The sequence below is a fragment of the Oncorhynchus gorbuscha genome, linkage group LG24 (genome assembly GCF_021184085.1).
Source record: "Oncorhynchus gorbuscha isolate QuinsamMale2020 ecotype Even-year linkage group LG24, OgorEven_v1.0, whole genome shotgun sequence".
NCBI classification, from domain to species: domain Eukaryota; kingdom Metazoa; phylum Chordata; class Actinopteri; order Salmoniformes; family Salmonidae; genus Oncorhynchus; species Oncorhynchus gorbuscha.
The window spans coordinates 34,498,221-34,524,461 of record NC_060196.1 but is presented as its reverse complement, the minus strand read 5'-3'; the positions used below and the strand labels follow the sequence as shown (position 1 = coordinate 34,524,461).

Genomic DNA, 26,241 nt, shown 5'->3' with positions numbered 1-26,241 from the left:
TCGACAGGCAGCAGTTGTGTGCACATAAAGAAAACGGTGTTTGTCGGTGAGGGGGATGGGGGGGAATTAATGGTTGGCATTATGACAGGGTAGCGTGTCAAGAGAGCGTTTTTGTATTTTTTTTCTGCTCGATCTTCCTCTGTCCTCGCCCCCACCCTCCCACCTATCTCTTCCTCACACAGCATCCCCCACCACGCACACACAAGTGCTCACACACTTTTTTAGATGGGGGTAGTGTAATGTAAATGCATTAATAAAAAATAAAGCCCTCCACTGTCAGTACCTTCGAGGGCCCCCAAAAAGTAAGCATGTGTGTTTATTTTTACAGCGAGGGGGTGGGGGGGGGATACTTCTATTTGGGGGGGTGCAGAGGAAGGGAGGAGTCACTTATGCACACTTCTTTGTGGTGTGGCACAGCTGTAGTAGAATGCTGGAGAGGGGAAGACGAGGGTGGGGCATGGATGAGGGGGGGGGGTTACAAAAGAGTGCCTTATATAGGAATGGTCTGTTATGTTCCAGTGACAAATTTTTGGGGTAGGATGCCCGTCTCAGCCCCCTCACTGTCCCTGGGTTCTGACTGCTCCGTGTGTGTGTGTGTGAGTGAGTGAATGACAGGGTATATTTACAAAAAATGTGATTTTCTTTCAAAAACAAGGACATTTCTATATACATTACCGTTCAAAAGTTTGGGGTCACTTAGAAATGTCCTTGTTTTGAAAGAAAAACACTTTTTTTGTCCATTTAAAATAACATATTGATCAGTAATACATTTTAGACATTGTTAATTTTGTAAATGACTATTGTAGCTGGAAACGCCTGATTTATAATGGAATATCTACATAGGCATACAAAGGCTCGTTATCAGCAACCATCACTCCTGTGTTCCAATAGCATGTTGCGTTAGCTAATCCAAGTTTATCATTTTAAAAGGCTAATTGATCATTAGAAAACCCTTTTGTAATTATGTTAGTCCAGCTGAAAACTGTTGCTGATATAAGAAGCCTAAAAACTGGCCTTCTTTAGACTAGTTGCGTATCTGAAGCATCGCTGGTGTTTTACGTCTACTATTTAATGAAGCTGCCAGTTGGGGACTTGTGAGGCGTCTAGTTCTCAAACTAGACACTCTAATGTACTTGTCCTCTTGCTCAGTTGTGCACCGGTGTCTCCCACTCCTCTTTCTGCTCTGGTTAGAGCCAGTTTGCACTGTTCTGTGAAGGGAGTAATACACAGCGTTGTACGAGATCTTTAGTTTCTTTGCAATTTTTCGCATGAAATAGCCTTAATTTCTCAGAACAAGTATAGACTGACGAGTTATTTGTTTCTGGCCATTTTGAGTCTTATCTAACCCACAAATGCTGATACTCAACTAGTCTAAAGAAGGGCAGTTGTATTGCTTCTTTTCATCTGTGCTAACATATTTGCAAAAGGGTTTTCTAATGATCAATTAGCCTTTTTAAAATGATAAACTTGGATTAGCTAACGCAACATGCTATTGGAACACAGGAGTGATGGTTGCTGATAATGGGCCTCTGTACGCCTATGTAGATATTCCATAAAATAAATCTGCCATTTCCAGCTACAATAGTCATTTACAACATTAACAATGTCTACACTGTATTCCTGATCAATTTGATGTCATTTTAATGGACAAAGAATGTGCTTTTCTTTAAAAAACAAGGACGTGTGTGTGTGTGTGTGTGTGTGTGTGTGTGTGTGTGTGTGTGTGTGTGTGTGTGTGTGTGTGTGTGTGTGTGTGTGTGTGTGTGTGTGTGTGTGTGTGTGTGTGTGTGTGTGTGTGTGTGCGCACACACGTGTCAATGGCGATGTGAGGTGAAGAACTCTGCCCAGAGAGGGGCGGTGGGGTAAATGAAAAATGGCGATTTGGGGTAAAGGGGGATGATGTTCTTGTCTCAAATTATCTCTCCTCCCTCTCGCACAGTCTTTCTTTCTTTTTCGATTCCCTTAGCTGCTGCTGCGTTGGCTGGCAAAGTGCCCAAAGCCATGAGTCTGTCACGGAATGCGCGTGTGCAGGTTTCTGTGAAAGGAGGGATGGGAGGGCGTTTAGGCGGAGGGATAAGGGGGAGAGTGGTTGGGGAGAAAGAGTCTGGTTTGTGTAGCAGCTGACTGAAACAGCCATTATATTATGTAAAGGCAGACGGGGGAACAGTGGGGGCAAGACTGACGCGCACCACAGAAGCCGCACTGATTGGCTCGGCCAGTGCCATTGTTGGCCATGCGCGTGCTTGTGCTCTTTTTTTAATTTTTATTTTCTGTCTCTCATTAGAGGTGGGTGGCTTGGCATGGAGGTTGCAAGGGTGTTTATACATGAAATGGAGACTGTGATTCACATCATGCCTTTTGAGGCATCCAAAATGAAACGAGGCGAATGTGCACTCGCATTGCCTCGACACTCCCTGCGTTCTTATTATTGAGGAGGGGATATTACGTTATCGTAAAAGATTCCTCACTTTTTTATTTTTTTAAAGAGAACGCTTCAGATCTGGAGATGATAATATTGAGATGTAACAGAATGACAGGCTGAATAGATTTAATGGTGCCAGCCAGAAGAATAAGATAATGCTATAGATGAGGGGGAATTATAGAAAGACATCACAAGGAATAATCCACTAATAGGGAAGTGATTAAGCGATAAAAGGGGCCAATTATATCTCTTATTTGAATTCCAATTGATGAGGCGCTCGCTACATGACATTTTTGTAAAGTTAGATGTAGGGCCTTTGGGATTAATTGGATGATGTTTCCTGTACAACGATGCAGGTGAACTACTAATGCTGATGGCTCAGTCTTACAAAGGTCAGTTCGAGGCAGGTGTTTGCATACTGTGACCCTTTTGTGGGCCAAATCTTCTAACGAGTTTCAGTGCTGAAGTTGAGAACATTTTGGACTAGAAAAAGAGTCTTCGCACTCTTCGAACAATGCACATTTCAGTAATTTAATGTGCCAAGCTTTTGACCTTTGTCAGAGTATCTGACCCTCTGATCGCTTAAAACAGAATGTGACTGTTTTGAGAAGCCAGTGAAACAAACTTGCCCTTGAAGAGCCTGACCTCCACATTGCCCTTCACTTGGCAATGACTAGCAAGCATTATTTTGACAGTTGAAATCACAGCAAATTGGGATCCATTTTGTCTTTGAGACCCTTAACTTTTGGGCATTACTTTACTGGTGGTGGGTACTTTTGGCTCTTTATTCGGTTGCAAGTTTTGTGAGACTCATTTTCACCAGGACTAAAACCGTAGTGCTAAAGTGGTAGGCTATAAACGGAATACTTCACAAGAAAGTAGACCATTGGTATGTGTTGTGAGGACCAAGGATTCAGTGGAACACAGTCACCAGTTTTCTTCAGACGGTGTGTCTGGAGACTGTTTTCTTCTTTCCAGACCTCATCAAACACCTCCATCTCTGTGAGGTCAAGTGCGAATCAGACCACATCCGTCAACATGGCTGAACACACATAGCGGTTACAGTCTAGCATCCTCTGTGCCTGTCACCAAGGCGAATAAGGTCAGAAGGTCAGCAGAAAAAACGTACTATACATCCTGGAGTATCTAGATAATTTCTCTAACCTCTCTGGATTATAACTGAACTATGATGTACCACATTGTGTATTAGATCACAAAAATGTAAACTTTTTTAGATTCCTGTGTAGTTACCAATAAAATAGTCTGACGGTGGACATACTCGATATTCATATAAATGATCTCACTACAATACATTTATATAGAGAAAAATGGATAAGGTCTTGCTACCACAGAATGGTAAATACCTGTCTTTTTGTGGAAAAATCTCCCTGATTAATTATTTGGTCATCTCCTAGGTTACCTATTTACTTACAGTGCATTCAGAAAATATTCAGACCCCTTGACTTTTTCCACATTTTGTTACATTACAGCCTTATTGTAAAATGGATTCAAACGTTTAATTTTTTGATGTTGAAATTTTTGCAAATGTATAATAAAAAAAGTCCACAATTACATACAGTGGGGCAAAAAAGTATTTAGTCAGCCACCAATTGTGCAAGTTCTCCCACTTAAAAAGATGAGAGGCCTGTAATTTTCATTATAGTTACACTTCATCTATGACAGACAAAATTAGGGGAAAAAATCCAGAAAATCACATTGTAGGATTTTTAATGAAGTTATTTGCTAATTATGGTGGCAAATAAGTATTTGGTCAATAACAAAAGTTTATCTCAATACTTTGTTATATACCCTTTGTTGGCAATGACAGAGGTCAAACGTTTTCTGCACCTGAGCTCAATTGAGTCTTGTAGCAAAGGGTCTGAATACTTATGTAGTTAAGGTATTTCTGTTTTATATGTAATACATTTGCAAAAAATATATATAAAAACCTGTTTTTACTTTGTCATTATGGGGTAATGTGTGTAGATTGAGGAAACCTTTATTTAACCCATTTTAGAATAATGCTTTAACGTAACAAAATGTGGAAAAGGGGATGGGGTCTGAATACTTTCCCAATGCACTATATGTGGCCCTGCCTACACCGAACAACTTATTTTAATTATATTGGCAGAAAATAATCTACATTTATTTTGGCAAGCCAGACAAAATTCAATGTGCTTATTTGATATAATGAATATGAATTTGGAGAGGGCTTTAATGATTTAAATAGTAAAGCATAGAGAGAGGTTCAAAAGGCTTCAGTCATACAATAGTTATACTTAAATCAAAACTTGTTCTCCAGCAGATTAATAAGAATGGCTCACCCTGTTTAAAAAAAATAAATAATAATTTGTGTTTCCCTTTATCCAGATTACAACATCCTCCACTTTCGGTTATTTGAAAATGAAATGATGTACAAAATGTGTTATTTTTAAAACAAGCCATAGAAAGCTGGATGCAATTTCAGTTTCATCCACCAGAAAAGACAGAACAAATGTTAACTCAAATATTCTAATTGATCTAAAAAATGTCTACTTTTTCTTAATGATATCATAAATAGCACTGGTGGAGTTATGTCACACATCGAGCTAACAAAATGACAACCAATTGATTGCAGCATTACTGCAAAAATGGAGGAGGCAAATCAAAGGGCGAGAAGCTAAGGAACTTGTCTGTCAGCCCTACATTATTGACCAAAATTAGTATAAAATGGTTTGAGTGATAAATAAAAAAGTATACCAGTTCCATTTAATAAGGACCAAAAAATGCACATCTACGCCATACAGGTTGCAAAAAGATGTTCAATGTGCCGATTCCATGCTGCTTGGTTTATGAACTTATGCACAAAACAACGCCGGATTCAAAACTTATTGTTTCAATTTAAATGATTATACAAAATTCTTGCAACCAATAGAATGCTTTGTATATGGAGGATACAATCATCCCAGCTCTGCAGATTTTGCTGCAAAGACACAAAATCATTTGATCACTTGTTTTGGTACTGCACATATGTAGCTTGTTTTTGGTCACAGGTTCAGGAATGGCTGAAAATAGCAACATTTACCAAAAACTAACTTTGTAAAAAAATATATAGAATGTATGCACACATGACTGTAAGTCGCTTTGGATAAAAGCGTCTGCTAAATGGCATATATTTTTTTAACTTTGTAAATAGCACTGCTGGGCGATTTGAAAATCCGTAGTCAATCGATCAATAATCAAATAATACTCTTCGTAAAAATCTTTAAACAATTAATTTCGAATCTATAGTAACTATGACAATCGATAGGTTCAGAACTATTGTGAAACATTACAGCATAGTTGAAAAAATATATGGCAAGTAGAAATCAAAAGTGGGTGGTTTTCAGAGATAAATGGGAGGTGCTAAGGGTGGCGGAAGGGTGGGACTAAAGGAAAAGAAGGATAAGTAAGGTCACATGTATATGTATACTTTGGAAGTAAAAGTCTAAGTATTGTTGTCCGTTAGTTTACTCCAATTAGAGGGTGATCGAGTTAGGGGAATATAATAATGAAAGAAAATACATTGAACACAAATATAAATGCAACACCTAAAGTGCTGGTCCCATGTTTCATGAGCTTGTATAAAAGATTCCATAAATGTTCCACAAGCCAAAAAATAGTGTTCACAAATTTGTTTACATCCCTGTTAGTGAACATTTATCCTTTGCCAATATAATCCATCTACCTAACAGGTGTGGCATATCATGAAGCAGATTAAACAGCATGATCATTACACAAGTGCACCTTGTGCTGTGGACAATAAAAGGACACTCTAAAATATGTAGTTTTGTCACACAACACAATGTCACAGATGTTTTTTGGGGGAGCGTGCAATTGGCATGCTGACTGCAGTAATGTCCACCAGAGCTGTTGCCAGAGATTTGAATGCACATTTCTCTACCATAAGCCACCTCCAACATCGTTTTAGAGAATTTGGCAGTACGTCCAACCGAACAACAACAGCAGACCCCGTGTAACTACCCCAGCTCAGGACCTCCACCCAGACAGCTGATGAAACTGTGGGTTTGTACAACCAAAGAATTTCTGCACAAACTGTCAGTAACCGTCTCAGGGAAGCTCATCTGCGTGCTTGTCATCTTCACCAGGTCCTTGACCTGATTGCAGTTGGCGTCATTTCCGACTTCTGTGGGCAAATACTCACCTTTGATGGCCACTGGCACGTTAGAGAAGTGTGCTCTCCACGGATGAATCCCGGTTTCAACTGTACCGGGCAGATGATAGACAGCGTGTATGGCAATGTGTGAGCGAGCGGTATGCTGAAGTGTCAACATTGTCAAAAGAGTGCCCCATGGTGGCAGTGGGGTTATGGTATGGGCAGGCATAAGCTATGGACAACGAACACAATTTCATTTTATCGATGGCAATTTGAATGCACAGAGATACCGTTGATACCTGATGCCCATTGTTGTGCCATTCATCCGGCATTATCATCTCATGTTGCATTATAATGAATGGCCCCATGTCGCAAGGATCCGTACACAATTCCAGGAAGCTGAAAATGTCCCAGTTCTTCCATGGCCTGCATACCCCCCAGACATTTCACTAATTGAGCACGTTTGGGATGCTCTGGATCGACTTTTACGACAGCGTGTTAGAGTTCCCGTGAATATCCATTGAAGAGGAGTGTGACAACATTCCACAGGCCACAATCAACAGCCTGATCAACTCGATGAGAAGGAGTTCTGTCGCGGCGTTGCATAAGGCAAGGCGGTCACACCAGATACTGCCTTTTCTTTTCTTCTTTTAAAAAGAAGCCATCTGTAGCCATCTGTATTCCCAGTCCCAGAAATCCACAGATTAGGGCCTAATGAAATTATATAAATTTACTGATTTTCCTTATATGTACTGTAACTCAATAAGTCGTTAACTGTTGCAAGTTGCGTGCATATTTTTGTTCAGTGTATATGAAACAATATATATGGGGGGGATTGTAAATGATGCAGAATCTTTCTGCAGATTTAAAGCTGATCTACCCCCTTAAAAAATAATAACTCTGTAGCATAATAATGCTACTGTCACTTACAGGCCTTGGCGCTTCCCCTATGAACATTTGTAATCTCTCATCTTCAAACCAGAACAGAAAGGGGAATGGGATGGGGAAGCAGAACACCTGCATTGAGGTGGTATGTGCGACTACAGACAAGTCATCCTCCATGGCGGTACGACTACAGCACTGTTTGACTGTTGGTGCAGTGCGCTCATGTATGCATCACTGAAGGCCTCATCTGTCATCTGTTAACTGAGAATGAACTTGGCTCTCCCCGCACATTGTCTGAATATGAATCGGAACAGTTTCTTAATTTGGATGGGTTTTCATCAGATATTGGCTGTATCTGCAATGGGAATCCATACATGTATGCTGCCACGTGAAACTTATCATTGTAGAAAATCCTGGAAATACCTGAAGATCATAACAGAGCCATACATCCACAGATTTGAATGTAATCAGCGTGTTTTTCCCAACATCTTGTGTTCATACTATCCTTTGATGTGCTAATATATTTCTGACAGCTATCTTGTGTTTTGTCTACGTATAGACAGCAGAAAGCATTTTGTAAGTTCCGTTCTGAACTGTCTGCTTATTGTTGGGTCTTTTTACCTCAGAAAGTCCTCTCTATGCAGAGCAAGATCTCAAGGAACCGATGCAGACGTCAGAGCACTATGCAGTGCAACGCCTGATAGTAATGCACTTAATCTCAGGCTTGCTATCTATGCTGACTGGAATACAAATGTATTGGGCAGATAGGGAGTTGCCAGCAGACAAAAGCCGACACACACTGTCTGGGGGTGTGGGTGTGTGTCCTCGGGCCTTCCCATAGCCCACCCAAGCGTGCTTAACTTAGTGTGACTGGCACGCACACACATGATCATTTAGATCGTTTGTACGTGACACATGGTCAAACCCGGAGCAGACTGTATGTATGCACACAATTTAACTCACGGGTACTTAAACACGTACGACCTCATGCGCATATGTTCTCCACACACATTGATCATCCACTATCTAGTATGATCTGGATTGATACTGGCCTCTGAGTAATGTTTCTCCCTATGTGTGTATTATAGGACCGTTCTTTAGAATCTAAATCTTACGGCTCTGCTGTGACTGTACCGAGGGCTCATTTCATGTGTGTTATGAAGATGTATGTGTAAAAACGTACAATCTGAAATTGTAGCCTTATTCAGTAAACATGCAATTACTGTGACAAGGTTTTTTATTTTTTACTTCCAGCTTGCATTCCTGACACAGCCTTTTGATTGGACCAAATGTTCAGTCAGTCTACTTATAGCAACCAGTCACATGACAAAGCCGTGTTTGTTAGAGGTCATTGGTTGCCACCCAGCCGAAGTCTTCCTCACTGATGTGATCCACATAGTAACCACTCACAATTTGGCTCGCATGTGATTTGATTTGAAGTTTTCTGAGCAAAAATAAATTCTAATTAAATATGTTTGTTTTTTTTAATATTTTAATTGTTGGACTTAAGACTATTAAAAACACTAGCATATCAGCTCCAAGTGAAATGATTGATTGTTTTAGTCAAATATTATCTGTTTGGGCTTCTTGCGGTCAATTTGCAGTCAACGAATAATTTGCACCCTGACCATCTGCTAAAGAAAGATCGGCCCACGGATGAATCTAGTTGAGGATCCCTGTTCTAAAGAGATGTCTTGAGCACCACAATGTAGGTGACTTGAAAATGTCAAGTCAATGTTTAACACGCATTCATTTGATTTGTGTGTTCCTTCTCATGCATTCATTTGCTGGATAGGAACTTGTTTTAATATAACGACATGACATAAATAACCGTCATCCACTTGTTAACATAATTGTCAGTTAGTCACGGGTCAATGCACCTGATGTCATCTGGTGCTGTAGCAAAATAAAGACACCCCCATTCACTGAAGGTGGAAGAGTTCACTCTCACAGATTCACAAATTGAGAATGAGAATTCTGTAGGCTTTCAAATATTTTACAATTTCCCTCTTTTGAAAGACTCAAACATTTTTTAAATATCTATGTTGACTTCAATATTAGTGCCATCAAGTGGTGAATATGACTGGTATCTAAATGTACTGCTTGTGTATTTAGTTAATTCGATGCTGTCAGCGAGTTGCCTGATTGCGTAGTTAGTCAGTGTGCAGTCAGGAATATAGCAATCCCACACACTCATTTTTACATGGACACACACATAAAGAGCAACAAAGGCCCTATTTTCACTATAAAATACACAGCTCCAGGGCGAGACTGTTCGTTTCGAGGTGTTATCTTCACATAGGCCCCTTCTCAACCATGGTTCATAAGTATCTGTGATGTGTGAAATGCTTTCAAATATTTGGTTGAATTGAATTGCGTTGAATTGAACCTCACGTTCCTCCCTCCCTTCCTTTGTTTCCAGGATGGAGCGGATGTCTGAGGAGGCGCTGCGGCTGAACCTTCTCAAGCGGGGCCTGGAGACGTCCGAGGAGCGTGAAGAGGCCCTGGCCAAGCGCCTTAAGATGGAGGGCCATGAGGCTATGGAGCGCCTCAAGATGCTGGCCCTGCTCAAGCGCAAGGACCTGGCTGCGTTGGAAGGGGCAGCGGTGGCAGCCGGGTCCCTGGACGGCGGCAAAGGCGGACTGGGGGGGAGCCACCACCATCAGAGTATGCTGGCGGGCGCGGCGGCGGCCTATGAGGAGAAGATGAACGGGAGGCTGGGGGGCCACGGAGGGCCGAGTAAGAATGGCAAGGAGAACATGGTGGACGAACCAGTGGACTTCAGCGCCAGAAGAGGGTAAGAATCATGTAATTAATCATGATTTAAAATGGACGAAGAACAGGTGATGGGTGGAAATGAGTCGTGCAGAAGATGTGGACTTTGGAAGTGCATTTAGTTGGTGTGTTATGCAGATTTGAAAAACCAAAACACCTTATACACGTATGCATGCGATGCGCAGTGCAGAGGACACCAAAGGAAGAATTATCACTGGAATATCACAGTGAATTATTGTAATGTTGGTCCCATTAATCCCATGAGGGATGGGTTGCCAACTAATGTAATTCATTCATTGTACAATGCATATTGTTGTAACCTGTTTAGTATTGTGTTACTCAGTGTAGCTCCATGTAGAGGAGGTAATGCAGTGTCGCTCCATGTAGAGGAGGTAATGCAGTGTCGCTCCATGTAGAGGAGGTAATGCAGTGTAGCTCTATGCAGTGCTAAACAGCGTTCACCATTCATCCTCTGTTGGACGTCATTCGCTGCTGGTCCCCCTCTCTCCCACCTCTAGCGATGTGGACCGTGAGCGACACACTCCGTCCCCGGACGTGATCATCCTGTCGGACAACGAGGCTTCCAGTCCCAGGGGGACGCCCCACCCCGAGGAGAGGCTGCACCAGGCCAACCTGGAGATCTTCAAGGTACGTTGTCACCACTTGGCCTGTGTGGTCCAGCGGTTAAAGCCACTGACTCTGACCCCGGCACACATGTAGACCAGAGTGGGCATGGTTCGAATCTGCTCCACCGCCCTTCATACTCACTCCTCCTATCTTTCCTGTCAGCCCTTTACTGTCCTATCCATAAACGTGTGTGTGTGTGTGTGTGTGTGTGTGTGTGTGTGTGTGTGTGTGTGTGTGTGTGTGTGTGTGTGTGTGTGTGTGTGTGTGTGTGTGTGTGTGTGTGTGTGTGTGTGTGTGTGTGTGTGTGTGTGTCTTCTAGGGGAAGACTGGCGAGGAGCGGCAGCAGATGATCAAGGCTCTGAGGGAAGAGCTGCGTCTGGAGGAGGCCCGTCTGGTGCTGCTCAAGAAGCTTCGGCAGAGCCAGATCCAGAAGGAAAATGTCGTGCAGAAGGTTAGTACCAGAGTTGACGCTAATACCATTCCGTATTCAATTCAGAAAGTTGATTGAAATATCGTTATAGAAAATGAGACCCAGCACCCTTAGTTTGTGACAATATATTGGTGTTACAATAACCGTAGCCAGCTACCTCACTTTACAATGGATAATCACCCGGTAAACAAAAATCGCAATCAGAGACGCATTATCGCTAAAATCAGCATCAAATATCATAATGGCTCCTATATCCCACAAAATACAGGCACCGAAACAGCCTGATACTAGTGAAATGGGAATGGCTCAGCAGGTAGCAGTGTTACCTACGTCCCCTGTTTGAAGTGGTAGTGAGATTGTGCTGACACACAGGCTAAATATCTCCATGTCTCAGAGCAGGAGTAAACATGGCAGAGATCTGTGGCGTTATTGTGTGCTGTGTGCATCTCTGTTTTGAAAGGGAGAGAAGAGAGTTTTGCGTGTGTGTTTGTTCGCCTGCCAGACCTGACACGGCCACGTGTAAAGCATGATATATGTACATATGTACATGAAATACATTGCACAAATTGATTTGTAAGGTCTGTGTGTAATGTTCTCTATTGTTTTTTAAATTGTTTTCTATTCTAACTGTTCTATTCCAACCCATCCAGGTACCAGTGGTCCAGAATACCCCGTCTTTAGTGCAGCCATCCCCCAACCACAGTTCACAGGGAATGGGAAAGCTGCCGGTGCGCCCTGGCATGCACACCCCGGAGCCCCAGAACTTTCGCAGTGCACAGGTGTGTGTCTGTGTGTATTGCAGTGATTTTAGCAGTAGCCTGACTGGAACTTTACCTGCACCTCTGGTCTGAGCCAAACCTGCTATCCACAGCTCCAAGAGCATTGTTGCTCCTTCAGTTGGAACATCTTGTAATGCATTACATGCCAACACTGTAGGATCAATACTCAAAGCTAATTTGTGTTTGCATGCTTAGGCAAATCTATTTCACTACTCTTTGGATCATGTTTGTGTTTAGAAAAGTATATCGTTCCTGGTTAGGTTGATATCTTACATCTATGTTAGGAAGACATTGTTAGGAAGTCATTGCCATGATCCCTTGAATTGCACATGGGTTGGTCAGGTCAGCTTTTTATCTAAGCTGTTCACTGTCTGTCTGAACTGTGACAATAAGGCCAAGTATCTATTGCCCTCTAGTGACCACAAACGGTACAACATATACCCATTCATAGAATCATTACATTTGTGAATGACTAGCTCTCTCTGTTTCAATGGCACACGCCATGTAGCAAATGTGGATTCCTGATCAATTCAATTGTGGAATGAATTCAAATGCATCCAAATTTGTATTGTTCTCATAATTCTCCCCATTTTATTAACCCACTCCTCTTTATCACTTTCTCACCTTTTCCTGTCCCTCTTCCTCCTCTATCCCTGCTGGACATCTCTTCTCTTTCTATATCCTCTAACCTTTCCTCTCCTCTCTCCACAGGGTCACACAGTCATCAGGTCGGGGGCCAATGCCTCCCTGCCACCGATGATGATGTCACAGAGGGTCATCGCCCCCAACCCATCCCAGCTTCATGGCCAGAGAATGCCCTCCAAGCCTGGCATGGGCCGCTCCAGCACGGGCAGTATGAGCAACATCAGCTACCAGCAGGTATGGTGCCACCCCTCTGCTCTCCATGTTTCAGTTAACACTGGTTGCATTCCGATTCTCTAACCTTCACCCATGAGTATGCACTCGGTCACGCCACCTCATGCATTTTAAAGCATTGGATCATTTCAAGCATGACTGGAGGATGTTCCCACTATATTCCTTATACCACTTCATCCCTTGAGCATGTTCAAATGTCATAAAAGCCACTCAGAGGACCATTCCATGTGAATAATAGCAATCACTTCATCTAGTCTCACTGTCTTTCCACTGTGCCTCTTTTCCCTTGTGTGTTGAATGCACCACAGGCCACCAGCCAGCAGGTGGCGGCGTCCCAGCGTTCGGGTTCCTCTGCAATCTACATGAACCTGGCCCACATGCAGGCGGCAGGGGCTGGTGGTGTGGGCGGTGTGGGGATGAGCGGCAGTGGGATGGGCGCTGTCAGCCCTTCCACCATATCGAGCGGCACAGGTGGCGGCAGCAGCTCCGGCGTGAGTTCCCTGGCGGACCAGGCCAGCAGCCAGGCGGCAGCCAAGCTGGCCTTGCGCAAACAGCTGGAGAAGACCCTGCTGGAGATTCCCCCACCCAAGCCTCCGGCCCCACTGCTGCACTTCCTGCCGTCGGCCGCCAACAGCGAGTTCATCTACATGGTGGGCCTGGAAGAGGTGGTGCAGAGCGTCATCGACAGCCAGGGTGAGCCACTGGACAGGCACCACTACAAATCTACAAATCACACTGCATCCCAAATAACTACTCATTATATGATCAAGATGAGTGATTCTGCACCTCACCATACTGTCCAGTGAAAATCTAACTTGTTAGAGTTCATATTCTGTTAACCCAAATAATGTTGTTAACTTATCCTATACTCATATTTGTGGCCAAAGCATACATTTATGAAAATAATGAAACAACTTTGGAAGGAAACTATTTTGTAATTAATTCTAGCTAATATTTAATAGAAATCTGTAAACACAGGACAGTTAGTTGAAACTGACCCCCTCAAGAATCAAAACCTTTAATAAATGCCTCTCTCCTGCCTCTCATCAGGTAAGCTGCGGGGGACGCTGTCGCGCATGGAGCCCTTCTTCTGCGGCCAGTGCAGGATCGACTTCACACCCCACTGGAAGCAGGAGAAGGGCGGGCGTATCCTCTGTGAGCAGTGCATGACGTCCAATCAGAAGAAGGCCCTGAAGGCGGAGCACACCAATAGACTGAAGAACGCATTCGTCAAGGCCCTACAGCAGGAGCAGGTTAGCTCGACCCCTTTTAACAGGGCTTTAACAGGGCTTGCTCTACAGTGCATTTGGAAAGTATTCAGACCCCTTGACTTTTTCCACATTTTGCTACATTACAGCCTTATTCTAAAATTTATTCAATTGTTTTTTTTTCATGCCCCATAATGACAAAGCATAAACAGGTTATTAGACAGTTTAGCAAATGTATATATAAAAAACGGATATCACATTTACATAAGTATTCAGACCCTTTACTCAGCACACAGCCAAGATAATGCCTTCAGGACAAGTCTCTGAATGTCTTTGAGTGGCCCAGCCAGAGCTCGGACTTGAACCCGATCAAACATCTCTGGTGAGACCTGAAAAAAGCTGTGCAGCGACTCTCCCTAACCAACCTGACAGAGCTTGAGAGGATCTGCAAAGAAGAATGGGTGAAACTCATGTGCCAAGTGTGTAGCATCATAACCCAAGAAGACTTTGAGGCTGTACTTGCTGCCAAAGGTGCTTCAACGAAGTACTGAGTAAAGGGTCTGAATACTACGTAATGTATATGTGATATTTCTGGATTTTGTTTTTATATACATTTGAAAAGTTACTAAAAACCTGTTTTTTCTTTGTCATTATGGGGTATTGTGTGTAGATTGTTTAAATGTTTTATTTTTAAATCAATTTTAGAATAAGGCTGTCAGGTAACAGAATGTGGAAAAAGGGAAGGGGTCTGATCACTGTAATCTGATCTAAAAGACAACTGATCCTAGATCCACATTCCAATTTATGAATAGGTGCCCAGATTAGATTTGACATGTAATGGCATGGATTAAAGAGATACAGTGCTGTGATAAGGTGCTGTGATAAGGTATTTGCCCCTTTTCTGATTTTCTCTATGTTTGCATATTTTTTATACTGAATGTTATCAGATATAATACCAAAACCTGGTATTAGATAAAGGGAGCCTGAGTTTACAAATAACAAAATATATATACTTATTTTATTTTTAGCAAATTTATGCAACACCCAATTTCCCTGTGTGAAAAAGTAGTTGCCTACTTACAGTCAAATACTGCTTGTGCAACCTTAAACTGCAATGACTGCAGCCCTTTAATTTTTTGTTTTTAAAACATTTATTTAACTAAGCAAGTCAGTCTAGAACAAATTCTTATTTTCAATGACGGCCTAGGAACAGTGGGTTAACCTTGTCAGCTCGGGGATTCGATCTTGCAACCTTTCGGTTACTAGTCCAGCGCTCTAACCAAAAGGCTACCTGCCGCCCCAAATGCTTCCTGTAGTTGTTGATCAGGCCCTCACATCGCTGTGGAGGAATTTTGGCCCACACTTGAATGCAGAACTCCTTTAACTCAGTGACATTTGTGGTTTTTCAAGCATTAACTGCTCGTCTCAATTCCTGCCACAACAAGTCGATTGGGATTAGGTCTGGACTGTGACTAGGCCATTCCAAAACATAAAATTTGTTGCCTTTTAGCCATTTTCATGTTAACTTGATTGTGTGTCTTGGATCATTTTCTAGCTGCATGACCCAGCTGTGTTTCAGCTCACAAACGGATGTCCTGACATTCTCCTGTAGAATTCTCTGATACAGAGTAGAATTCATGGTTCCTTCTAAGGCAAGTCGTCCAGGTCCCGAGGCAGAAAAGCATCCCCGGGCCTCCTGATTGGCGCAGTGGTCTAATGCACTGCATCTCAGTGCTAGCTGTGCCAGTAGAGATCCTGGTTCGAGTCCAGATTCTGTCGCAGCCGGCCACGCCGGGAGACCCATGGGGCAGTGCACAATTGGCACAGCGTCGTCAGGATTAGGGGAGGGTTTGGCCGGCAGGGATGATCATGTCCCATCGCGCTCTAGCGACTCCTGTGGCGGGCCGGTTGCAATGCACGCTGAGACGGTCGTGTCAGACACATTGTTGCGGCTGGCTTCCGGGTTGAGCGGCCATTGTGTCAAGAAGCAGTTGCGGCTCGGCTGGGTTGTTTCGGAGGACGCGTGGCTCACGACCTTCGCCTCTCCCGAGCGATGGGACAAGACTAACTACCAATTGGATACCACGAAATTGGTAGTTAGAAAAAGGGGTAAAAACCAATTAAGAAAAGCATCCACAAACCATCACACTGCCACCACCTTGCTTGAGGTTCTTGCTGTGGAATTCAGTGTTTGGTTTTCGCCAGGCATAATGTCATATAAAAAGTTATACTTTTGACTCAGCTGTCCAAATAACATTCTTCTAAGAGTCTCTATCGTCCAGGTGCTTCCAGATGCTTTATGGCAAACTTGAGTCAACATTTTGGACAAGTCAAGGGGTAACATTTATGTCTGGCAAACACTGCATTCCACTTTAAGAACCTCATACCAACGGTCAAGTATAGTGGTGGTAGTGTGATGGTTTGGGGATGCTTTGCTTCCTCAGGACCTGGACAACTTGTCTTAATAGAAGGAACCATTAATTATTCTATATGTCAGAGAATTCTACAGGAGAATGTCAGGCCATCTGTCTGTGTGCTGAAGCTACAGCACAGCTGGCTCTAGCAGCAAGACAATGATCCAAAACACACAATCAAGTTTACAGGAAAATAAAAATGTTTTTCTTTTTTTATGGTTTCAGTATGGCCTAGTCACAGTCCAGACCTAATCCCAATTGAGATGTTGTGGCAAGACTTGAAACAAGCAGTTAATGCTTGAAAACCCACAAATGTTGCTGAGTTAAAGCAGTTCTGCATGCAAGAGTGGGCCAACATTCCTCCACGGCGATGTGAGAGACTGATCAAAAACTACAGGAAGCATTTGGGGCAGCAGTCATTGAAGCTAAAAGTGGCACAACCAGTTATTGAGTGTACGGGGCAATTACTTATTCACATAGGGGAATTGGGTGTTGCATAACTTTGTTAAATAAATAAATATAATAAGCATCAATTACTTTTTACAAGTGTGTGTGTGTGTGTGCTTTTGTACTTTAATTTCTTGTCTGTTTCTCTCCCCCACTCCTTGTCCCACAATGCTTTTCCCATATGTTGTCCATTGTCTCAACCCTCAACCCAAATCTCTTTCTCTCCTCATGTTTAACAGGAGATTGAGCAAAGGCTCCAGCAGCAGGCGGCCCTCTCACCCAGCACGGCTCAGACAGTTCCCAACGTCAGCAAGGCCGAGACCATGATCCGACATCATGCCCTGCGTCAGGTAACGGGCCTACACTTAGACACCTTAAAGTGACAGTTCACTGCGAAACCTTAATTTGTCAGCTGTTGTCAGACCTCAAAAGTAGACTGAAAATCTTAAGTGCTATTACATACAGCCGGGAAGAACTATTGGATATAAGAGTGACCTCAGCTTACCAACATAATGACCAGGAATACGACTTTCCCGAAGCGGCTTCTTTGTTCGCACCACCACCCAGGACATTGGATCTAATCCCAGAGGCCGACCCAAAACAACGTCACTGCAGAAGAGGTAGACGGAGGGGCCTCCTGGTCAGACTTCGAAGGCGTGCACACCACCCACCGCTTCGGAGTATATTACTCGCCAATGTCCACTCTCTAGACAACAAGGTAGACTAAATTAGGGCAAGGGTTGCCTTCCATAGAGACATCAGAGATTGTAACATTCTCTTTTTCACGGAAACATGGCTCTCTCGGGATATGTTGTCGGAGTCTGTACAGCCACCGGGTTTCTTCATGCGTCGCGCCGACAGAAATAAACATCTCTCTGGGAATAAGAAGGGCAGGGGTGTGTGCTTCATGATTAACGTCTCATGTTGTAATCATAACAACACACAGAAACTAAAGTCCTTTTGTCACCTGAACTAGAATTCCTTACAATCAAATGCCAACCATATTATCTCCCTTCAGCAAATCAGACCACGACACCATTTTGCTCCTACCGTCCTATAGGTAGAAACTTAAGCAAGATGTACCTGTGACAAGAACGATTCAATGCTGGTCTGACCAATTGGAATCCACGCTTCAAGATTGTTTTGATCACACGGACTTTCGAAATGTTCTGGGCAGCCTCAGAGAATAACATCCATTTGTACACTGATTTAGTGAGTGAGTTTATAAGGAAGTGCACTGGAGAGGTTGTACCCACTGTGACTATTAAAACCTACCCTAACCAGAAACCGTGGATAGATGGCGGCATTCACGCAAAACTGAAAGCGTGAACCACCTCATTTACCATGGAAAGATGACTGGGAATATGGCAGAATATAAACAGTGTAGTTATTCCCTCCAAGGCAATCAAACAAGTGAAATGTCGGTATAGAGACATAGTAGAGTCGCAATTGAACGGCTCAGACACGAGATGTATGTGCCAGGGTCTACCAGCAATTACGGACTACAAAAAGAAAACCATCCACTTCACGGACACCAACGTCTTGCTTCCAGACAAACTAAACACCTTTGCCCGCTTTGAGGATAATACAGTGCCACCGACACGGCCCGCTACTAAGGACTACCGGACCCCCTTCTCCGCTGCCGACGTGAGTAAGACATTTAAACGTTTTAATCGTCGCAAGGCTGCTGGCCCAGGCGGCATCCCTAGCCGCGTCCTCAGAGCATGCGCAGACCAGCTGGTTGGTGTGTTTATGGACATATTCAATCGCTCCCCATCCCAGTCTGCTATCCACACATGCTTCAAGATGGCCACCATTGTTCCTGTACCCAAGAAGGAAAAGATAACTGAACTAAATGACTATCACCCCGTAGCACTCACTTTTGTCATCATGAAGTGCTTTGAGAAACTAGTCAAGGATCATATCACCTCCACCTTACCTGCCACCCTAGACCCACTTCAGTTTGCTTACCGACCCAACAGGTCCAGAGACGATGCAATTGCCATCACACTGCACACTGCCATATTTCCATCTGGAAAAGAGGAATGGCTATGTAAGAATGCTGTTCATTGACTACAGCTCAGCATTCAACATCATAGTACCATCCAAGTTCATCATTAAGCTTGAGGCCCTGGGTCTCAGCCCTGCCCTGTGCTATTGGGTCCTGGACTTCCAGACGGGCTGCCCCCAGGTGGTGAAGCTAGGAAACAACATTCCCATTTTGTTGATCCTCAACACTGACGCCCCACAATGGTGCGTTCTCAACCACATGTACTCCCTTTTCACCCATGACCGCGTGGCCATGCACGCCTCCAACTCGATCATCAAGTTTGTAGACTACACAACAGTAGTATGCTTGATTACCAACAGCAATGAGACAGCCTATAGGGAGGAGGTGGGGCATGCACAATTGAGAGCATCCTGTCGGGCTGTATCACCGCCTGGTACGGCAATTGCACCGCCCACAATCGCAAGTCTCCCCAGAGGGTGGTACGGTCTGCACAACGCATCACTGGGGGTAAACTACGTGCCCTCCAGGACACCTACAGCACCCGATGTCACAGGAAGGCCAAAAAGATCATCAAGGGTAACAGCCATACACATAGACTTGAATCATTGGCCATTTTAATAGATGTATCACTGGTCACTTTAAATAATGTCACTTTGATAATGTTTACACATCTTACATTACTCATCTCATACGTATATACTGTATTTTATACCATCCATTGCATCTTGCCTGTGCCGCTCGGTCATCGCTCATCCATATATTTATATGTACATATTATTTTTCCATCCCTTTTAGATTTGTGGGTTTTATGTAGTTGTTGTGGAATTGTTAGATTACTTGTTAGATATTACTGCACTGTCGGAACGAGAAGCACAAACATTTCAAATCAAAGTTTGTCACTTGCGACGAATCTCACCTTACAGTGAAATGCTTACTTACAGGCTCTAACCAATAGTGCAAAAAATGTATTAGGTGAACAATAGGTAGGTAAAGAAATAAAAACTGTTGAAGCCTTTTTGTCCTAGACTTGGCGCTGCGGTACCGCTTGCCATGCGGTAGTAGAGAGAACAGTCTATGGCTGGGGTCTTTTGACAATTTTTAGGGCCTTCCTCTGACACCACCTGGTGTAGAGGTCCTGGATGGCAGGCAGCTTAGCCCCAGTGATGTACTGGGCCATACCCATACCCTCTGTAGTGCCTTGCTGTCGGAGGCTGAGCAATTGCCGTACCAGGCAGTGATGCAACCAGTCATGATGCTGTCGATGTTGCAGCTGTAGAACCTTTTGAGGATCTCAGGACCCATGCCAAATCTTTTTCGTTTCCTGAGGGGAATAGGCTTTGTCGTGCCCTCTTCATGACTGTCTTGGTGTGTTTGGACCATTCTAGTTTGTTGTTGGTGTGGACATCAAGGACCTTGAAGCTCTCAACCAGCTCCACTACAGTTCCATCGATGAGAATGAGGGCGTACTTGGTCCTCCTTTTCCTGTAGTCCACAATCACCTCCTTAGTCTTGGTTATGTTGAGGGATAGGTTGTCATTCTGGCACCACCCAGCGCTGTCTCGTCGTTGTCAAACAACCTGTTTGTTGTTTAGTCTGCAAACTTAATGATGGTGTTGTGGCTGGCCAGGAAGTTGTGGGTGAACAGGGAGTACAGGAGGGGGCTGAGCACGCACCCCTGGGGGGCTCCAGTGTTGAGGATCAGTGTGGCAGATGTGTTGCTACCTTCCCTCACCGCCAGGGGGTGGCCGTCAGGAAGTCCAGGATCCAGTTGCAGAGGGAGGTGTTTAATCCCAGGATCCTTAGCTTAGTGATGAGCTTTGAGGGTTCTATGGTGTTGGAACGCTGAGCTGTAGTCAATGAATAGCGTTCTCACATAAGTGTTCCTTTTGTCCAGTGTGGAGTGCAATAGAGATTGCATCATCTGTGGATCTGTTTGAACGGTATGCAAATTAGAGTGGGTCTAGGGTTTCTGGGATAATGGTGTTGATGTGAGCCATTAAAGCATTTCATGGCTATGGACGTGAGTGCTACGGGTCTGTAGTCATTTAGGCAGGTTGCCTTTTTGTTCTTGGGCACAGGGACTATGGTGTTCTGCTTGAAACATGTTTGTATTACAGACTCAATCAGGGACATGTTGAAAATGTCAGTGAAGACACCTGCCAGTTGGTCAGTACATGCCCGGAGCACACGTCCTGGTAATCCGTCTGGCCCCGCAGCCTTGTGTATGTTGACCTGTTTAAAGGTCTTACTCACGTCGGCTACGGAGAGCATGATCACACAGTCGTCCGGAACAGCTGATGCTGTTGCATGCATGCCTCAGTGTTGCTTGCCTCGAAGCGAGCATAGAAGTGATTTAGCTCATCTTGTAGGCTGGTGTCACTGGGCAGCTCGCGGCTGTGCTTCCCTTTGTAGTCTGTAATAGTTTGCAAGCCCTGCCACATAAGACGAGCGTCTGAGCCAGTGTAGTATGGTTCAATCTTAGGCCTGTATTGACGCTTTGCCTGTTTGATGGTTCGTTGCAGGGTATAGCAGGATTTCTTGTAAGCGTCCGGGTTAGAGTACCGCACCTTGAAAGCGCCAGCTCTGCCCTTTAGTTCAGTGCGAATGTTGCCTGTAATCCATGGCTTCTGGTTGGGGTATGTATGTATAGTCACTGTGGGGATGACGTCCTCAATGCACTTATTGATAAAGCCAGTGGCTGATATGGTGTACTCCTCAATGCCATCGGAAGAATCCCGGAACATGTTCCAGTCTGTGATAGTGAAACAGTTCTGTAGTTTAGCATCTGCTTCATCTGACCACTTTTTTATTGACCGAGGCACTGGTGCTTCCTGCTTTAATTTAATTTCGCTACACTCGCATTAACATCTGCTGAAGTTGTGTATGTGACCATGATTTGATTTAGTTGGCAGCGTTTGTAGACCATGCTCCGGCACAGTATCATATTATGTTTTAAATTGTAATGTTACAAAAAACAAACATTTTTGACTGGACTGATGTGTCTAGAGGTCATTGATTTCCTCCACTTTCTCTCCCCTCTCTGCTCCCTCAGGCTCCCCAGCCTCAGGCCTCCATGCAAAGGGGTCTCTCCAGCTCGGCGAGGGGCGTCCTCTCCAACTTCGCCCAGGCATCCCAGCTCTCCGTGGCCAGCGGCCTGCTGGGGATGACGGGGAAGCAGCGCTGCGGAGGAGGAGGTGGCAGCAGTAGTGGTGGCGGTGGCAGCAGTCGGATCCAGCATGATGGCCGTCGCCAGATCTACAACATCCCCGGTGGGTTTTTGAGAACCCCTTATGGTAACACTTCAATGAGGCCTAAAGCCTGCAGATACAGTGCCTTCAGAAAGTATTCACACCCCTTGACTTTTTCCACATTTTGTTGTTATACAAAGTGGGATTGAAATTGATTTAATTGCATTTTTTTTTCTCCAAAAATACAAAGTGGAATAAAAACTCTTAAATATGAAAAATAAAACACTAATATATCTTGATTAGATAAGCATTCAACCCCCTGAGTCAATACATGTTAGAATCACCTTTGGCAGTGATTACAGCTGTGGGTCTTTATCGGTCAATCTCAAAGCGCTTTGCACTACTGGATTGTACAATGTTTGCACTTTATACTTTTACAAATTCTTCAATTTCTGTTAAGTTGGTTGTTGATCATTGCTAGATAGCCATTTTCAAGTCTTACCATAGATTTTCAAGCAGATTTAAGTCTGACTGAAACTAGCCCACTCAGGAACATTCAACGTCGTCTTGGTAAGCAACTCCAGTGTATATTTAGCCTTGTGTTTTAGGTTATTGTCATGCTGAAAGGTCTGAAAGGTCTCCCAATGTCTGGTGAAAAGCAGACTGAACCAGGTTTTCCTCTAGGGTGTTGCCTGCATTTAGCTCTATTTTGTTTCTTTTTATCCCAAAAAACTCCCTAGTCCTTGCTGATGGCAAGCATACCCAAAACATGATCCAGCCACCACAATGCCTGAAAATATGAAAAGTGGTCCTCAGTGGTGTGTTGGATTTGCCCCAAACATAACGTTTTCTATTCAGGACATAAAGTTATTTCTTTGACACATTTTTTGCTGTTTTACTTTAGTGCCTTATCGCAAACAAGATACATTTTCTTGAATATTTGTACTCTGTACAGGCTTTTTTTTACAGGCTTCCTTTCATTGTCAATTAGGTTAATATTGTGGAATAACTACAATGTTGTTGATCCATCCTCAGTTTTCTCCTATCACAGCCGTTAAACTGTAACTATTTTAAAGTCACCATTGGCCTCATGTTGAAATCCCTGAGCTGTTTCCTGCCTCTCCGGCAACTGAGTTAGGAACGATGCCTGTAGCTTTATAGTGACTGCGTGTATTGATACACCATCCAAAGTGTAATTAATAAGTTCTCTATGTTTGAAAGGGTATTCAGTGTCTGCTTTGTTTTATTTTTACCCATCTACCAATAGGTGCCCTTCTTTGCGAGGCATTAGAAAGTCTCCCTGGTCTTTGTGGTTGAATCTGTGTTTAAAATGTACTGCTCAACTGAGGGACCTTAAAATGATCTGTATGTGTGGGGTACAGAGAGGAGGTAAAAAGTATTTGTAAACACTATTGCACACAGAGTTAGTCCATGCAACTTATTTGTAACTGTTAAGCAATGTTTTACTCCTGAACTTATTCAGGCTTGCCATAACAAAGTGGTTGAATAATTATTGACATTATTAAACTATTCTAAAAACATAATTTAACTTATAACTGACATTATGAGGTATTATGAGGTATTGTGTGTAGGCCAGTGACAAACATCTAAATATAACCAATTTTATATTCAGGCTGTAACATAACAAAATGTGGAAAAAGTCAAGGGGTGTGAATACTTTCTGAAGGCACTGTATAATGCTATTACGTGTGTGTGTGTGTGTGTGTGTGTGTGTGTGTGTGTGTGTGTGTGTGTGTGTGTGTGTGTGTGTGTGTGTGTGTGTGTGTGTGTGTGTGTGTGTGTGTGTGTGTGTGTGTGTGTGTGTGTGTGTGTGTGTGTGTGTGTGTGTGTGTGTGTGTGTGTAATGTATATACGTAACAGTCATGTTTGGAAACCTACTCATTCCAGGGTTTTTCTTTATTTTTACTATTTTCTACATTGTATAATAATAGTGAAGACATCAATACTATTAAATATCACGTATAGAATCATGTAATAACCAAAAAGTGTTAAACAAATCAAAATATATTTTATATTTGAGATTCCTTTGCATTTATGACAGTTTGTACACTATTGGCGTTCTCTCAACCATCTTCATAAGTTAGTCACTTGGAATGCCTTTCAATTAACAGGTGTGCCTTGTTAAAAGTTCACTTGTGGTATTTCTTTCCTTCTTAATGCGTTTGAGGCAATCAGTTGTGTTGTGACAAGGTAAAGTTGGTATACAGAAGATAGCCCTATTTGGTAAAAGACCAAGTTCATATTATGGAAAGAACATCTTAAATAAGCAAAGAGAAACGACAGTCTATCATTACTTTAAGACATGAATAGTCAATATGGAGAATTTTAAAAGTTTCTTCAAGTGCAGTCGCAAAAACCATCAAGCGCTATGTTGAAACTGGCTCTCATGAGGACCGCCACATGAAAGGAAGACCCAGAGTTACCTCTACTGCAGAGGATGTTCATTAGAGTTACCAGCCTCAAATTGCAGCCCAAATAAATGCTTCAAAAAGTTCAAGTAACAGACACATCTCAACATCAACTGTTCAGAGGAGACTGCGTGAATCAGGCCTTCATGGTTGAATTGCTGCAAAGAAACCACTACTAAATGACACCAAAATGGAGAAGAGACATTCCTTTGTCCAAGAAACATGAGCAATGGACATTAGACCGGTGGAAATCTGTCCTTTGGTCTGAGTCCAAATTTGAGAATGTTGGTTCCAACCGCTGTATCATTGTGAGACATAGAGTAGGTGAACAGATGATCTCTGCGTGTGTGGTTCCCACCGTGAAGCATGGAGGAGGTGGTGTGATTGTGTGTGGGTGCTTTGCTGGTGACACTGTTAGTGATTTATTTAGAATTCAAGGCACACTTAACCAGCATGGCTACCACACCATTCTACAGCTATACACCATCCCATCTGATTTGCGCTTAGTCCCACTATCAATTGTTTTTCAACAAGACAATGACCGAACACACCTCCAGGCTATGTTAGGGCTATTTGACCAAGAAGAAGAGTGATTGATTGCTGTTTCAGATGACCTGGCCTCTACAATCACAGGACCTCAACCCATTTGAGATGGTTTGGGATGAGTTGGACCGCAGAGTGAAGGAAAAGCAGCCAACAAGTGCTCAGCATACATATCCTTCAAGACTGTTGGGAAAGCATTCCAGGTGAAGCTCGTTGACAGAATACCAAGAGTGTGCAAAGCTCTCATCAAGGCAAAGGGAGGCTACTTTGAAGAATCCCAAATGTAAAATACATTTTGATTTGTTTAAAACTTTTTTGGTTACTACATGATTCCATATGTGTTATTTCATAATTTTGATGTCTGTTACTTTACAATGTAGAAAATAGTACAAATAAAGAAAACCCCTTGAATGAGTAGATGTGTCCAATCTTTTGACTGGTGCTGTGTGTATAAATACAGTACCAGTCAAATGTTTGGACACACCTAATCATTCAAGGGTTTTTCTTTACTTTAACTTTTTTTCTACATTGTAGAAGAAGCTGCAATGCTGCCTAAAAACCCAGCAGCATAGCAGTTTTGACACAAACCTGTGCACCTGAACTTACCCCGTTCAAAGGCACTTCAATCTTTTGTCTTGCCCATTCACCCTCTGAATGGCACACATACACAATACATGTCTCTTGTCTGAAGGCTTAAAAATCCTTCTTTAACCGGTCTCCTCCCCTTCATCTACACTGATTTTAAGTGGATTTAGCGAGTGACATCAACAAGGGATCATAGCTTTCACCTGGTCAGTCTTGTCATGGAAAGAGCAGGTGTCCTTAATGTTTTGTACACTCGGTGTATAAATGGTTGTGGGATCGATTTCTCCAAGGGACCAGTATAATGTGTAAGGCTCAAAATAAGTTTTGTCTTTCTATGTAGCACATTTTAAACATCTTCCAAATGGCTGTTTTTAATTCAGTCAGGATCATTATGAGATGATGAGATGATAATATGGGGGACGTACCTGCTTATGACAGGTCTTACAATGCATTATACCTGAAGGTGATGCCCAATGTTGAGCATTCA

At 43.2% G+C, this 26,241-nt stretch overlaps 1 protein-coding gene across 2 annotated transcripts in view; it reads left to right on the top strand.

Moving 5' to 3' along the window:
- Positions 1-26,241, top strand: part of LOC124012565 (transcriptional repressor p66-beta-like) — a 50,015-nt gene that overhangs the window by 18,068 nt on the left and 5,706 nt on the right. The window contains exons 2-10 of one of the 2 annotated variants that reach the window (XM_046326339.1): positions 9,865-10,239; positions 10,736-10,865; positions 11,164-11,295; positions 11,925-12,053; positions 12,765-12,932; positions 13,238-13,622; positions 13,980-14,182; positions 17,238-17,348; positions 22,062-22,302. In XM_046326339.1, the coding sequence (XP_046182295.1) occupies positions 9,866-10,239; positions 10,736-10,865; positions 11,164-11,295; positions 11,925-12,053; positions 12,765-12,932; positions 13,238-13,622; positions 13,980-14,182; positions 17,238-17,348; positions 22,062-22,302 (1,873 nt within the window). In that variant the 5' untranslated portion in view covers position 9,865. The remainder of the gene's footprint in view (positions 1-9,864; positions 10,240-10,735; positions 10,866-11,163; positions 11,296-11,924; positions 12,054-12,764; positions 12,933-13,237; positions 13,623-13,979; positions 14,183-17,237; positions 17,349-22,061; positions 22,303-26,241) is intronic. The other variant, XM_046326340.1, reaches the window with a different exon arrangement.